Source organism: Hippoglossus hippoglossus, chromosome 13 (genome assembly GCF_009819705.1).
Source record: "Hippoglossus hippoglossus isolate fHipHip1 chromosome 13, fHipHip1.pri, whole genome shotgun sequence".
NCBI lineage: Eukaryota > Metazoa > Chordata > Actinopteri > Pleuronectiformes > Pleuronectidae > Hippoglossus > Hippoglossus hippoglossus.
Genome location: NC_047163.1, coordinates 10,079,305 through 10,095,814, shown reverse-complemented (window position 1 = coordinate 10,095,814; position 16,510 = coordinate 10,079,305). Strand labels below are relative to the sequence as shown.

The window sequence follows — 16,510 nt, the reverse complement described above, 5'->3', positions numbered from 1 at the left end:
TTACTGTTCCAGATGGTTGGGAGATGCTTCCAGCAGATTTATGTTTCGTTATAGTCGGCGTATGTGTTTCTACGCGTCACATCCATGTCTGCACGCGGCTATATGCTTGTTTAGCTTAAGTTATGTCGGCTGAATGGCATGTTTTTCGAGATAAATAACCAATTAGAAGCGCGGGGGAGTTTGCAGTGAGCTACAGTGTCCAATCAAATCCCCATACACCAGCTGTAAACGCTCTCATCACACGCGGCCTGCTGTAAATATCCAATGAAGAGACTCAGGATCCTGTGCTCAAAGGCAGAAAACAACAGTAGATGAAAACTAAAATGAGCTGAAAAGCTCTTTCCCCCTCCACTCCAGATTCTTTCTGTCCTCCCACTGTGTCCTGATCAAGATTTATCTTACTCTCTGCTCTTCTTCCCGTGTCAGTCCTTTTCCATTTGTCTAACGGCTTTCATTGATTTCTCATTTCTTTTTTTTTTTTTGAGGGGTGATAAGATGCTTTTAATGTGGCGTGAAGACTGTAGTGTGTTTACATTTCTGTACATGATCTAATGTAAATGTATGTATCTTTGCAGGTTCCACAAGTGACAGATGGACAGTGGTGAAGAAGAAATGAGCCATTTGGACACACATACCTCTGCCTGCGTGTATGTTCGATCTCGCACCTGCACAGAAGGGAGGTCACAGAGGCCCTAATGCAGAGTTATTATCCTCATAATCTCCAAAATCCACCACATCTTCTCTCTATTTACTCAGCTCTTCTTTTCAGCTCCTGAGCCATTCGTCGCTGTCTCTCCACCTCCTGGAGAAATCAACTTTCTACTCCTCTCGTTTTCCCTCTCTACCATACAGCCATGATAAATCTCCAAGATATGTTCCCAATGGGCTTTTGCAAAATCAATGGCCATTTTGGAGCATCACTTTCTGGGCATTGGGCTTGTGGGCTGATAGGGAGGGTATGACAGTATATCTATGTAGATTCTGAAATGCTGAATAATTCTCAAATAAAAGCCATTATGAATTATTTCAGCTAACATTCAATGACTTCTGTTAATTGTGGACAGCCTCACCAAAACGTTTTTCTCTAACCCTAACTCTTAACCATGACCAATTCATGACTAACCCTAACCTTTACCACATTTCACATCTTACCCTTACCCTCAGAAATTACGTTTACCTCATTAGGACAAAGCTTCGGTCCCCATGAGGTCTACTGGTCCTCACCCGGTCAGTATTTATAGCAGAAGAGGCCCTAGAGGAATCTATGGCTCCTATCATACATTATACATATTGCTGCAACATGTGGAGGAGTCAGGGATGCATGCATGCCTAGTTACAGTTGCTAAGCTATGATTGGACAATTGCTGTTCAGTTAATTAGTAAATATGACAGTATGAGAACTGTATTTGAATTAATTTGCTATCATGTGCATTATTGTGAATTTACCGAAACAAAAGGAAAAACATAAAAGAGCTGAGTTTGCAGAAAAAAATACAATACACAGATAAACACATGGGGCTAATTAATTATACAGGTATATGTCTACTGTAAGAATGAAGAGTTCAAGTGAACCAAAAAATAAATTTGGCTACTATTAGGATATTTACAGTGTAGTAAACGTGTGTTTATACATGTTGGGTGTGTGTACAGTGTGTATGTATGAGGCCATGATTTGTGAATACTCCTCCAGAGTTTCTATTTTGCACAGGCGATCACGTTTTCTTCTTTTCTTCTCTAACGGATACAAACGCGAGAGTTACTGTCTCTCAGGAAGCCAGCTGAGCCTGGGCCTGTTTTGATTGTAAATAAGCTAATAGGCAAATGTCATGGCTATTAAATGAGCTAAGCCCGATCGATGTCAACTCCAGGGCAGAGGTATATAAATTCATTTTAAATGAGACACCAACTGTCACCAATAAAACCAGTAATATGTTAGCATCTGTCTGCAGAGGCCGGGGACTGGTGTGCGTTTGTGGAAGTGGGATGCGGGTGTGTGCCTGTGTGCATCAAGAGGCGGTGGGAGGGAAAGCGAGGGATGACATGGAGTGAGGCTGGGAAAAAGGGATTAAGGGGGGTGGAGGTGGAAGCATGGATGAAGCCGTCACTTGGCTTTGTGAGATTCTTGGCGGTGAGAGATGAGAGAATGATCTCCCACGCAGGCTGCAGGAATGCTTACACTAACACTTTCCCTCCTCCTGGGCGCTGGAAGAGGAGGGGGGGGGATGTGCAAACGCGCCACAGTGATAGGACAAGATCAATGTCCACAAACACCGAAGGCAAACAAACACAACAACAGACACACAAACTTTGTAATAAGCAAAGCCCAGGTGTGGATGATGTAATGTGTTTTTATCTAAATTCACATTCAGCTCTCCTTTACCTTTTGTTTCTCTCCGTCTTCACCTGACAGCATTTCTCTTAACTATCCATCACTGAAATCATTTCATTTGTGATCAGGCAGCCCGGCAGCAGCAGCATTAGTTATGCTGTAATGACAGGCTCGGCACCGAAGCGTTTCATCATCATTCTCATCTCCAACACTTCAGCTTTGATCGCTGGTTGGTGTCTCCGAATAAAACTCAGCAAACCGTCCCAGAGGGCCACACTCCGCTGTGAATCGCAGGGATCCACCCGAGCTACAAAGTCAGCACGTACGAATGCTCACATTTACACATTTAACCACACACTCACATCACGCTATAAACCAGCGAAACTAAGAGCTAAATACAGCAAACTACATTCATACTAATTTATTATAAAGACCATTAAAAAACAACCTTGTGTCCATAACAGCTTGCGGGTCTTCATCTTTTGGACCGGCGCTCTTCTGTATCAAAGGCTGTATCTGTATTCAAAACCGCAGCCACTCAGTTAGTAGGTATCTTTCACCCGGATACGTGGACATGCCGAATGTTAAGTTGAGCCTGAAGGGAGGAGTATGGACTTGCAGTACAATGAGTACAGCCTTAAGGTTTTTTTGCCCAGAGCATGTTAAGCATTTTGGTGAATGCCAGTATTTCAAGTTGAATTGGATCAGAAAGATTTTGTTACCTATAGACAGAGCCAGGCGAGCTGTCTCCCCGCTTCCTTTCTCTGTGCGAAGCTGAGCTGAGCATCTCCTGGGTGTATAGACTCACATTGAACAGACAGATGTGACGGCCGTATCAATCTTCTCCCCTCTCTCTTGGCAGGAAATCAAAGAAGCTCATTTACCAAATTTCCAAGCTATTCCTTTGAGTAAGAATGTTACTGTTTCATATCAAAAATCAACCTGCAGGGGATTTTATACCGTTATTGATTACGTCTTGGCCGGGCGCTGAGACATTGCAGCTTATGAGTTCTCGCATACTGGACATGTTTTTACTCCACAACCTCACACCCGCCCTCTTACAGAGTCATCCATACAACAATCCCAGCAGGTCAGTCAACACAAGGCAGCGGTGTCAGAGCAGTCAGACCGTATTGATTTACTATCAACGTGGCCGGGAATGACCAATGCAGGACATGGAGGGCCTGGCCCCCCAGTGTATAAATAATACATTCGGGTTCTAGGGTTACGGCGAGCTTGAACCGGCCATTTCTGGGCATGCGATACATAGAAGATGCTCACAGACAGACTTAGGAGAGAAGCTGACATTGATACGAGCAGAGTTGAATTCTGGGAGGTGTTGTGAGAGGGAGAGAGAGTTGATTGAGGATGTTTTTCTGTGTGAGAGCAGATGAGGGAGAAAAACCTCGGTGTGTGCTGCAGTGTCTTATCTATTCCTGTGTGTGTGCACGTAGTGTTCAATATCAGAGTTCTATGAAATATGCATGAACACCCCCCCGCCCAACACACACACACACACACACACACACACACACACACACACACACACACACACACACACACACACACACACACACACACACACACACACACACACACACACACACACACACACACACAAACACAAACACAGGGTGTAGCAAGGTCCTTCACATGAGCTCACATGAACACACACACACATAATGTGGCACCCTGGCCTTACACTGATGAATGTCTGTCCTTCAGAGAACAGCCACAGAGGAGTGATACAGTGCGAATGAGGACGGACAATGAGACCGAGACAGAGACAGACGGCGTGAGAGACAGAGACGGAAAAAGAAAATCCGTTTTTTTTGTGCAGGACAGAGGTGGAGAAGTGATGAAGGGGAGTTTGAGAGAAAAAACAGCAGCGTCTGTCCAGCATTTCTCTCTAAAGATAACGGCGACTGAATAAAAGATGGATTGGAGGATAGAAAGTGAGCGTTTGATCATAAAAGAAATGTGTCCATTTCTGAAGAGTGGAAGACCGACTATTTGACTGACTTTCCATATTCAATCTCAGAGGGTTAGTGAGTACACAAGGTCCGTTAGCACTGTAACTGTACAAATTATATTTAATTTTAGACTTTTTATTCATAATTTCAATGTATCTCTTAATGTATTTATGAACTTTTCTGATGCGGATGCAAGGTGAGGAGAGAATAAGGGATAAACGTTGCATTAATTGTGTAGTGGTGTGTACACAGGCCGACAGGTAAACAAACCCATCTCAGGGTAGGGGGGGATTTATATAGCTAACTAAAAGTGGCTGGAGTAAATGCCTGTCTTGCATCTTCCAAGACAGCAGCCAATCATGCCGCAGTCTATTATGTAATCATGTGGCGTTTAGTGCACACAAGAGACTTTTGTTCCCCGACTTCCTACTGTAAGTCGGTGCCATAAAACAGCGGCGAGCATGGAGAGAAGCGCCGTCTCAAGAACAAACGCAGTGGGTGGAGAAGAAGGAGATGATGAGAGGAAACTGCATGTTAACATTACTTATTCTTTTTTCTAAGCATTATTTATTCAGGGTGGTTTCACTGGGAGGGAACCCTGGATTTACGGGAACTACCCATTCACACAGTTACACAGACTTTCTGCTGCGTGGATGAGGGTTGGATAAGTGCTGCTCTTTTTACTTTCCCCACCAATGCCCCTGTGTGTTGATCCTCGGGGGGGGGATGAATTCAGAACTTACCCTAAGGTAAAAGTTGTAATACTACAGTTTTAAAAATACTTCATCTAAAAGTCAGGCATTTAAAATGTAGAAAAATGCACAAGTGTAATTAGGTGTACAGAAATGATCCAATGTAAAAGGACTCATATATGCAAATATTAAAGTATTATTAGTAATGATGCATTTGATGTGTAAGAAGCATATTAGTATAAAGCTGGTTATGGTGGAGATGAGGAGAGGATATATACCAACAGCAATACTAATGCTATACTAACACTGTGATCATACCATATATGTTTAATCTATATACATTTTACAAGGTGATCATTCGTTTTGGAAATAAAATCTTGTGCTGCAAAGTAACTGTGGCTGTGCACGTGTGAATGAGTGTCAATTTAGTGTAGCATTAAGTGCAAATACTCGAGTAAAGTAGTTATACTCAATATTTAGCATTATTTATTTATGAATGTCGATATATGTAGAGTTAACTTCAACCACAGGTGTTGATCATGCAACCGCTGAGATGGAGGGATCAGATGGGATGGAAATAAGTGTGTGAATCCCTCACATTAAATCAACATTGTTAATTTATATTTCTGGTAAAAGCAATATTGAAAACAAAAAAAAGTAAGAGACAAGAGACGGGGGTGAGGGGGTTTGTGTTTGTAGGGGTGGGGTGGGGGGTTCTTTGTCATCTTGATTTTTAAGTTACACCAACTTTCTAATTAGGAAGACATTTGCTGCTGTGCTAATGAACAACAAACTCCTTCAAGCAGAACAAACAACCTAAAAACAAAGTGCACACACGCAGCACTGCGCTCACAGTCTCTCACCAGGACACCAGCCCATCTGTTTGCTAAAGAAACCTTGCTTTCCTCCAGCACTTCTTAAAACGATGGAGGAGGAAATTCAACACACACACACACACACACACACACACACACACACACACACACACACACACACACACACACACACACACACACACACACACACACACACACACACACACACACACACACACACACACAAATGCAGACATGACATCATGCTTTTCAGTGCTGGCGCTGCAAAGAGCGTGGGCAGGGCTGTGCAGACTGAGGACACAGACTGAGGAACTCGGCAGAGGAGAGTCTGAGAGTTTGTGTCTTGTCTGTCACTTGGAACTTGAGGTGGTTTACAGACATGTTTTTTACATCTCTGCACCCATCTCCTCGTCTCTGCCCCCGCCCCCGACACATTCTCTCCCTGTCCCTCTCCTCTCACTGTTTATCTGCTGCTCATACAGCCGTTTGTTTTCTCCTCTCTTTGGCTTTTGTCTGGCTGACATGCCCTGTGAGCACTGTTTAATTCTCCCCTGCGCTCCCTCGGGAGAGGGGAAGGGGTGGGCGGGATGAGACGAGGGAGGACAAGGGCAGAGGCACTTCATTAATCAATCAACCGGCTTTGAAAATTTACCTAATTAATGGCTAATTACAGATCCGGGCACCGCGCCAGCTGGCATCCCCACCACCTCCACCAGTACGACCCCTGCGGTCCCCCAGATGACACTGGAGGTAAACACCCCTCCCTCACTCCCTCCTTTGCTCTCTTCTTTATTACTCTATCCATCCATGCATCCTCTCACCCATTCTTTTTTTGGCTCTGTGCAAACACAACAGATCACGGCTGACAACTCACACGAGACAGCAGATAACTTCAACATGTCGAAATCTCTCGCCACCTGCCTCATTCTCATGTCGCACCATGCGGCCGTCTGTTTAACTCTTTTAATGCAGTCCTACCGTAGACATATCAGCGGTCATCACAGGGTCCTGCTGGCTCTCTGAAGCCTCACCCTGACGATGGCTTGTAAGGTCCTCGTCTTGCCCCTGACGACTTCCTGCGCAGGACATTTTTGCACGCCAGGCACGCTGGATCCTGGAAACAGGAGATAAAATGCACAGTGACACCTACGTCTCGTAAAAGACTTCATTAACCAGGTTGTGACTGGTTGATGGAGCCTTTCTGAAGCTTAAATGAGCAGAAAACGTATATAAAAAAGATAGGAACAAAAGTCCTCTAGAATGGCACTCAGTAAAGTTCATACCTCCGCAAAGGCCCAACATTCCCCTTATGAAACTACATTTAAATTCACTACATGCAGGGTTTTCCCTGGATCTGCACCAAATTGCACACATTCATAAATAACAGTCGCTTAAACATGATTTTTTCATTAAGTTCCATGAACTATTCTCAGAGAAATCAGCAATGTTGTGAAACCCTGCTAACAAACAAACGCCATCGAAAAACGTAACATTCTTGGCTGTCGCGACTGCAACTCCCAAGGTGCATTTCTATGACAAATGTCCAATCAATGACCTTAAAATTCGCTTCAAGCACCACTAATGGTGAGTTAACACTGATAACTATGATTTATAGGAACACATAAAAGTTTAAATTTAGCATTCAACTTTGGTTAAATTCAGAAAATATAATATAGACATGAGTATTCTATCCTAAGAAAACATTCAAATGAGAATTTACTTTCCAATATCTATCTCTTGGCCTAAATAAAAGAAATATGCTATATTTTTGAGTGAACTTTGCCATTTTCTTTTTCCATTTAAATCTTTCTCAAACATTTTCTCGACATCTCACCCCTGTTCTTAACCTGCACAGACTCTTCTCTGTCTCTCACTCTCCACCTTCTTTCATCCCAGTAGTCACCCGAAAGCCCGGGTCCAGGATGGAGTGTGGGATCAATTACCCGATGGAGAAACACATTCACCTCCAGTGGAGCAGAGAGACAGCTGAACCAAATGGAACAAATTGAATTAAGCCATAACTCCTCGCTCCAAAACCAATACCCTTTCCCCCCCTTCCTTCCTCCATCCCCATTTTCACCACTTCTATTCTCTCTTTGCTTCTTCTATCTCTCCGTTCCTGCTCGTCTCTGCCTCTTCTGCGAGTCCACCCTGACATTTTTTTTCCTATCCGTCTCACCTTCCCACACCCCAATCATGTTACCGCTCCACGTAAACATTGGCTTTCTCTTCTCTGTCCTCAACTTTCAAGGGAGTCGGAGCCCGAGGCGAGAGCTGTCCTTCCTCGTTACACCTATAAAACCGCGGCTCCGTGTTTAAGTAAAATGGTATAAGATGGCAGTTTGTGCACTCAAAAGTGCACTTTGACCCTGCCTCCAAAATCCAATCAGAGGTAAGGTTGAATTAAAGCCGCGCGGGAATCGACCCCCTCACACACAACAAATAAAATGCACTTTTAAGGTCATATCCCTGACAATCAGAAATTAAACATTGGAAAATAAACAATCACACAGCTTAAAGAAATAAGCCGCAGGTGACACTCACACAATAGCCTTGCTCTCCAGGCGCTGACGTCGCTCCCGGCGGTGTGGGCTATTGTCATCCTCCTCCTCGCTCCTACAAGGACGGCTTCTGTGACGTCACACGCAACAAAAAGACGCGCCCAGTTCATCCCGTGTGTTATAGATAAATGGATTTATATTTGGAACGGTGGGACTGCTACGGTGCAGTGGCTTACCTCTCCACCTTGGGAGGCGCTGGCCCTCCGCTGTGGTTGCAGTAGCGATGGCACCTCCTGACTTCTTCCTGTGCGGTGAACAGTACCAATATGGTTTTTAATTCTCATGAAATACAGGAGGGTCTGTGCCTCGACACAATCCACACGATAATAAATCGGCAGCATTTTGTGTAACTGCTCCTCCGCCCACGCACACTGTCTGTCTGGCATTGCTGCATAACTGAGCCATAACTGCTCTTTTTATTATTTGTTTGTTATCTGCTTATTAACCTATGAGCGGCAGCATGTTTAGGTGCATTAACATGAATAATCATCAACAACTGAGAAGCAGGGAAAGAAAAACAACTGGTATGGTATCACTGATGTGTGAACAGCATGTGTGAGTGCTCAGCAGGTGCCAAACAGCCAGACAGCGGCTGCAGGCCGGGGGGTGAGGCCCTTCTCTTAGGCAGCTCTGGGGCCACTGCCATCAAGATCAATGGAAGCAGATGGATGAGCTCCCAAAGCAGCAAAGCAGCTCCACTCCATAGTATTCACCCATCTCCCTGTTAGTCAGCAGGGTGCATGCTGTGAGTATTTGTTCATGTGTGCGTCCGTGTGCTTGTGACTGCAGAAAGGATGCAAGTATACATCCTGCTCACAGCTCAGTGTGATGTGGAAGCTAATGACCATAGTGCATGTAATGAGGAAGGTGACCTTTGCAGCGATGAACCAAACGAGTTATCAACTGATTCTCCTCTCAGCTTTATGGAGCATTTTGGTACTTTTCAGCTCATTGTCTTTGTTCTATGGTACAAAACGTCGCTATTTATCCCCTTCACTGGTCTCAGCACTCTTATCAGAAGAAAATGAATATAAAATAATCATAGTGAAGTTTTCCAGAGTGTGTAATCATGTAAATTATACGAATTGTTGTTTTCTTTACCTTGAATAGATCCTTTATATGTAAATACTTTATATTTTTATATCGGGAGCGGGTCATCTCCAGGGAGGCCTCCATGTTTTTTTTAACAGTCTTCCAGACAAACTAAACACCTTTTAGGTTTGTATGGCTACTGAAGTCTACTACAGGTTGTCTTTCATGTTTGGAAGGGGAGGGTGAGGTGAGAGGTGTTCAGCTGCAACATGCAACTTCACCACTAGATGACACTAAATAATAAACCCAACCTTTAAGAAAAAAAAAAAATAAAGTTTATATTTTTCACCATTCTTCTGTTTGGATGAGAATGTGCCCATGATCAAAATCAAAAAACGTTTGAAGTTTGTTGGCATGGCAACTACTCCAGTCCATTAAAAACCCTCAATTCAAACATCAACACACACACTGACAAACATTTTGTAAACTATGAGTTTGTAAACATTTTAAGTTATCTCTGAAAGTTCACAGTATTTAACTGTGACATTTGGTTGCACCCTCTGAAATAATTATCAAAAATCCTAATCACATTTCTCGTGTATGTGTGTGAATCTATGAGCTTATATTGTGTGTTTGGCTGCACATAGTGTTCACTGAGCTATAAAGCTACATTAATTGGACAGTTCTCAATGTTCTCGCTGTTCCTCTTAGCGAAGCCAGGAGAGATTAATTAATCAGGATGCCAGGAAAAAGACAAATACGGGTTTAAAATATAATTGTATCAACAAGTGTTAATACTATTAATTGCTGACTCCGTCATGATACTCGAACCAAAAAGGGAATCCATGACGAATGAAAGTAAAACACATCTGAAACACAAATATCGGATTTGGAATTTGAAATGTTTCGGCTTCATTTCTGTCTGAGGAAGTGGAGACATTTGTTCAATGTTAGGAACCTGCTTGTTACGTTATGCTAATGAAATCTATTGCACTTTTTTTAGGGTCCTCTTTGTTTTCTTATGCGAGTGGTTTCAACAAGCATTATTCAATTTTTAGTAGTGATACATTTTAGTGACATAATAATCAATTGTTGAACATAAAAAGCATTACCACTATAAATATAAAAATCACAGTATAAGTTTTATTTTGGAAATATAACCATTCACTTAAGTTTTAAAAGATCGTAGCACCTGCTTGACACACGGCACCGAGTGCTGGTCACTTTTACTGCTACTATCTTTTGTGTGTTTAGAGCCAAGTGTAATGTCATGGCGCTCTGGACCGAATCAAATGCACTAAAGTTATATGAGAGCAATAGAACTACCAAGGTGGCAATACAACGGCAGCTGATCACAGGAGGAACACATTACTTGTAGGGTTACTATGGGGTACATGAGAATCTATTGAATCAATGGCTGAATACATGATTGCAAAAACAGGCATGTTTACAAAAACCTCTTCTACTGTGCGTGTAAGCAGCTAAATTGCATTATTTTCAATATGAAAACAGGGGCAATCAATAAAGTGTGATGCAAAGGGATGTGAGGGTGGACAGTAATACGAATTATGGCATTGAAAAATGAGAGAAAAGGAGGAAGGAAAATGAGAGAAACAGAAAGTGGGCTTCCCTAATTGATGAGGTATTAAAATCCTAATTTCTAAGAGACCTTGTTCTATCACAGAGACTGATGGCAGACGTAGCCGAATGTCCACACCAATACACACACACGCACACACACACACACACACACACAAAGACAAAGACAAAGACTAAAGCTAATTCCCTCCTGTGTGAGAGAGACGGTTCACTTCAACCTTCAGCCTGTAGTATGGTCTCTTACTGACATAAACACACATATGAACACAGACACACAGAACTGAATGCACTAAGAGCAAACATGCCTGCACACACACAGACCGACAGAAACAACCACATGTTAACACACACTCATACATTTGTGCAGCCATCCTTGTTAGGACACTACATTGACATCATTTCATTGTGGACAACCGAACCCTAACCGTAACCAGGACCTCAGAAGTGACGTTTGGCCTCATTAGGACTGGTCTTTGGTCCCCATGAGGTCTGCTGGTCCTGAAAAGGTCAGTGTTTATAGTGGAGATAGTCTCAAGATGTAGAAAAACGTACACGTACACACACACACACACACACACACACACACACACACACACACACACACACACACACACACACACACACACACACACACACACACACACACACACACACACACACACACACACACGTCAGTCTGATCTCAGAGGATTTGATTAAGTAGGTGCATTGAAAGGGCTGCATCTGACTATTGGCTGTTTAGCTGCAGCCCCGTTTGCCGATCAGCCCGGGGAAATGTCCAATCAGGAGAAGGGATGTACCAGTGGAGATGCTTGTTAATCGCAACATCGGAAATCAATTTACATGCGCGGTGCGTGCGAAGAGTAATATGGAAGTCAACATTTACTCCTTCGCCGGAGTCCCTGAGTACTGAAAAAAGAGCCCGCTGAGAGATGAAGGTACTGATGTGTTCATGTGATTACATGATTTTAAATGCTATTACGCAGCCTAATTTTGCTCGAACATTTGAGGAGAGATGAAGGTAACTAAAGCACGAGAGGGAAACAGACATTTAAATATGTAAAATTGACAAAGAGTCGAAATGATAAACTTGCATTGACTGAGAGAGCAATTTCATACTGATCGGATAACAGTTTTCAGAGATCCACACATTCATACAGTTAACAGTCTAAATGGTCTGTATTTATATCGCACTTTTCTAGTCTCGATAAAAGTTTTTATTTTGCCATTCACCCATTCACACACACATTCATGCAGCGCATCTATGGGCAGCCCTTCTTTTCTATGAGGGGCAATTTGGGGTTCAGTATCTTGCCCAAGGACACAGATGCAGATGGGGGAGACTGGGATCGAATCGCCAACCTTCTGGTTAGAGCAGCAACACCAAGGAGGCTTACATCACGCACACATACAGACGTGAGGCTAATTTCATATCTATAATTCAGCAGGTCATCAAATATAGACAGAACCATTTATTTTAGAGCCATACACAGAGTTTAAAGGTACGATCAAAACGTTATATTACTATATTATGTAAAAAAATTTTTACTAGGGATTTATTTTGTACAATTTTGTGTATCTTTTGTCAAAAAGTATTTAAATAACAACTAAAACGGAACTCAGCCTCCACCCATAGTTTACCCTTCCCACAGATCTATTACAGATGAGCCCTATTTTGTACCATACAGGCTGAGAAAAGACGATGAAAACATATTCATGTTAGTTTAATCTGGATTTTTATTCTAATCCGAATCAAAATGTACACACTTATAGATACCCATCTCCTAAATATCACGATCCTTCTTTCAGCATTTTTCGCTTAGAAAATAACGACAATGCTAACAAATGTGATAAAAATTCCTGGGTCTGTGCCTTTATCTGGATTTGGATCAAAATTGTATAAATTCTTCTTGGACCCATGCCTAATCCATCCGACAGGTCTCGTGGAAATGTGTTCTGTTGTTTTTGAGAAATCCTGCCTTGAAACCAACCAACAAACATACACTTAACACACAAAACATACCTCCTTGGTGTAGATAATGATATAAAAACAAAGCCAAGAAGCTGGAGCAAACACATGCCTGGAATTTCTGCTTGATAAAGATGAATTCCCCAAATTATTATTTAGTATTAAGAGTAAATACATTTTCTGTAAATTTGTAATCACTGATTAATCACAGCAGCACTAATTCATACAGACAACTATACAATGCAGTACATGTAGCCAAGAGTACATTGAACCTTAAGGGAGGTTGGAGGAAGCAAATCTGCAATGAGGGACTCAGGAGGTAATCAATCAGGAGGAAGAGGAGGGCACAATGTTATTCTAAAATGGCAAAGGACAGGAAGACATCCCGAGAGGTGTGACAACTACAGATGAGGGAGGTGCGAGAGTGAGATAATGATCATACGGTCTATCAGAATGCAAAATGGAGCACATGGGACTAGTCCCCCTGCTACTATTAAGCAGTAGAGAGCTGCTCTGGTTAACATATGGTGAGGAAGGGAGCAAGAGTATGTTCACTCACACACACACACACACACACACACACACACACACACGCGCACGCGCACGCACGCACGCCCAACAGAGGGGGTTTCTCTCAGTGATCAAAGACTAGACACATTCATTTGGACCAAACCAGCGTTCCAAGACATGGTAATTGGAATGAATGGTGATGACTATAAAACTCACAGGAGAGTGTGTACTGCATGTGGGGCTGCCCGTGTGTGTGTTAATCTATGATTGTGTGCATTTTGTAAAAGTTATCTTACATTATAATTAATTAAAATAAAAGATTTAATGATGTGAACCAGAGCACAGATGCACACACAGAGGATGCATGGTGTATTTCTGCGTCATATGGCCGTGGCGGCCCGAGAGACATCTATCTGTCAGCGTGCAGGCTCATCTCGCCCCTGCGAAGGTTATTATGACTCAATCGCAGAGCGTTTGAGTGAGCTAGCGCAAACAGCACTCAGCAGAGCTCCGTCCCAACTGGGGGAGAGACGATAATGCACTTCTGAAATATGACACCCGTCCCTGGCACCACCGCACTCCCACCATATGCACATCCTTCTATATATTAGACAACGCTGTATCTACGTCTGAATCCCACAATCTGTGCTGGTGCACCACTGTAACATGTTAGATGCTGGATTTCTGCTCCTGTTGAAGCACAAACAAAGGTTAATTAAGAAGATGTTCATTTAATTAGGAGCAACAGGGGGCCTCCTGCATGATATTGATGAATGATTTTAAGATTCCAGCTGCATGTGCTGTGTCAATAATGTCACCTGTGCTGTATATTTCATGCTTAATCCCATTAAAGGTGACCCCCTACCTCCCCGTTGGCCTGCTGTTTAAATAAGCTCTGGGTGGCCATAAAAATTCCGCTGTCCCATTGATTACTGGGTAATAGTTGGATAGATTAATGTGTTTCTCAGGGGGTTGATGCCTCGGCAATGAATCTGAATCACTCACACAGACACAGCAAGTGCAGCAGCCTCCATAACCAATACCCTGCATTTTCTATCTCCACTCATATTTCACACACCAATTACTGGTTAGCCCTTCATAAAGCTTCTTTGCGTCTTTTCCTCACCAGACTAACACAGACCTCCTCTGGCTTGGCGAGTTAATCAATTTGGAAATGTCATTGCTGGAAAGTGACAATAAAATTCATCTATCGGGTGGTACAGTGGGGGGAAAAAACTGAAATCAGAATGAGGAAGTTTAGGAGAACATGCAATAAAACAGGGTAAGTGTGATTGTGTGTTGGAGGGGGCTGCAGCATTACAATGTACTGTATTGCAGAGTCGAACGCTGTGATGGAACAGTGCTTTCAGAGCTCGTGTGCTCAATATCCCCTGCTGCCGATAATGCGCAACACTACATCACTGGCATTAAATATTCAGAAGCTCAATACAACCAGGTGAACTCGTGCACTGACGCTCACCCGAGCACATGAAGGAAACACCTCGCACTTCTGTTAAAGATAAGCAAAACTGATTTACACTATACGAAGTCAATAACAACAGTCGCTCTCTTCAAAGTTTATTCATTGTCCCTCTACATGAGCTCTGGTCTCAACTTGAGGAGGTGGAGGAAGTGGAGGGGGCCGCAGCCCCTGCGTCAGCCGCACAGTTCAGTCGGGCCTCAACCATTCCTTGCTGGAAATGAAGTCATTTATAACAGGAGGTACAATGTGGGGTATTAATGAGACCTTTTCAGCTGCTGCCATCACAGAAAAATCTTGAAGGGCCCACGAGCCAACATTAAAAAGCAATTTCCCAAACAAAACTGAATTCAGCAAATTGTGCCATTTTAAATGGGTGAATGATGGAGGCAGAGTTCATGGTTACTCCGCGAAGAGAAGCGAACAAAAATAATTATGAGAAGAATTATAATAATATAAGTTTTACACAGTATGTGTCACTGTCCATGGTGCTGATTGTCTGCTGGAATCCACTGAGGAACACTTGCCTGAAGATTTGTCATTTTCTTCTATTGCCATTAGTTTTAAACGATTCTGTATTATTTCATGTGATGTCTTTTGAATTTAGATTTGTGTCAAATCATTTGCTGTCTTTGATTTGAAATGACGTATTCATTTGCATCTTGTCTTTGAGGTTCTGTGATCTTGTTATAATTGCTCCTATTTGTGAAACACTCTGTAACAGCTGTTTTGAAAGGTTCTATATAAATAACGTTGTTATTAAAATAGATGTTTTCTTGGATTACTGTGATTTATTTTCCCTCCTGTGAGAGCGCTCACTGTGTGAGCCTCAACTTCCTGCTCCAAAAAAAGATCAGAAAGTGAATTACATCATTGCTGAGAATGCATCTGAGCGGATACCGTCATCTTCTCGCAGTATCTCCCCCCAGAGATGAGACTCTACAGAATCCAGTTTACACTCATGACCTAATGGACTTGTCTATTGTGCTGTCTGGTGGAAGCCTCTCACCTGGTTATTGATGCGCAGAGCAAGGTGCTTCCTCTCCCGAGCCAGACTCCCGCTGCGCAGCCTCGCCTCCTCTCCCTGGTGCATGCTTCTGGAAGGACACCGCTCAAGTTAACACACACACACACACAAACACGAAAACTCTCCAAAACATGCAATCTGCTTTAATCTCCAGAGTGTGCGAACAGCCTGTACTCTCTCCTCCTCCTCCTGCTGCAGCAGAGAGTGGCGTTCTGCAGGATTTCATCACTCATCGGTGCATGTCGAAGTGCAGCTCATGCAGGAGCTCCCCTCGCATCCTTGAGGGAACGCACCTATGCATGCACACGCGTGACTGGCATGGGTCCGCGGAGGTGACACTAACCTGTGCGCGCCGTTCCTCAGCATGACGAGCTCCCTCTCCGCGGTCAGACAGAGATGAAGTGAGCGCACCGGGTCGGGAGCAGCCGGAGAGAGGGAGGGAGGGAGAGAGAGGGAGGGAGAGAGCAGCCAATGGGATGCCGTGCGTGTGCCTGCGCGCGTG

At 43.3% G+C, this 16,510-nt stretch overlaps 1 protein-coding gene across 2 annotated transcripts in view; it reads right to left on the bottom strand.

Moving 5' to 3' along the window:
- Window positions 1–16,473, bottom strand: part of schip1 (schwannomin interacting protein 1) — a 208,244-nt gene extending 191,771 nt beyond the window's left edge. The window contains exons 1-5 of one of the 2 annotated variants that reach the window (XM_034604111.1): window positions 16,352–16,473; window positions 15,991–16,078; window positions 8,568–8,635; window positions 8,375–8,461; window positions 6,809–6,944 (exon numbers count right to left, since the gene is read on the bottom strand). In XM_034604111.1, coding sequence (XP_034460002.1) covers window positions 6,809–6,944; window positions 8,375–8,461; window positions 8,568–8,635; window positions 15,991–16,078; window positions 16,352–16,374 — 402 coding nt within the window. In that variant the 5' untranslated portion in view covers window positions 16,375–16,473. The remainder of the gene's footprint in view (window positions 1–6,808; window positions 6,945–8,374; window positions 8,462–8,567; window positions 8,636–15,990; window positions 16,079–16,351) is intronic. The other variant, XM_034604112.1, reaches the window with a different exon arrangement.
- Window positions 16,474–16,510: the final 37 nt, after the last annotated feature.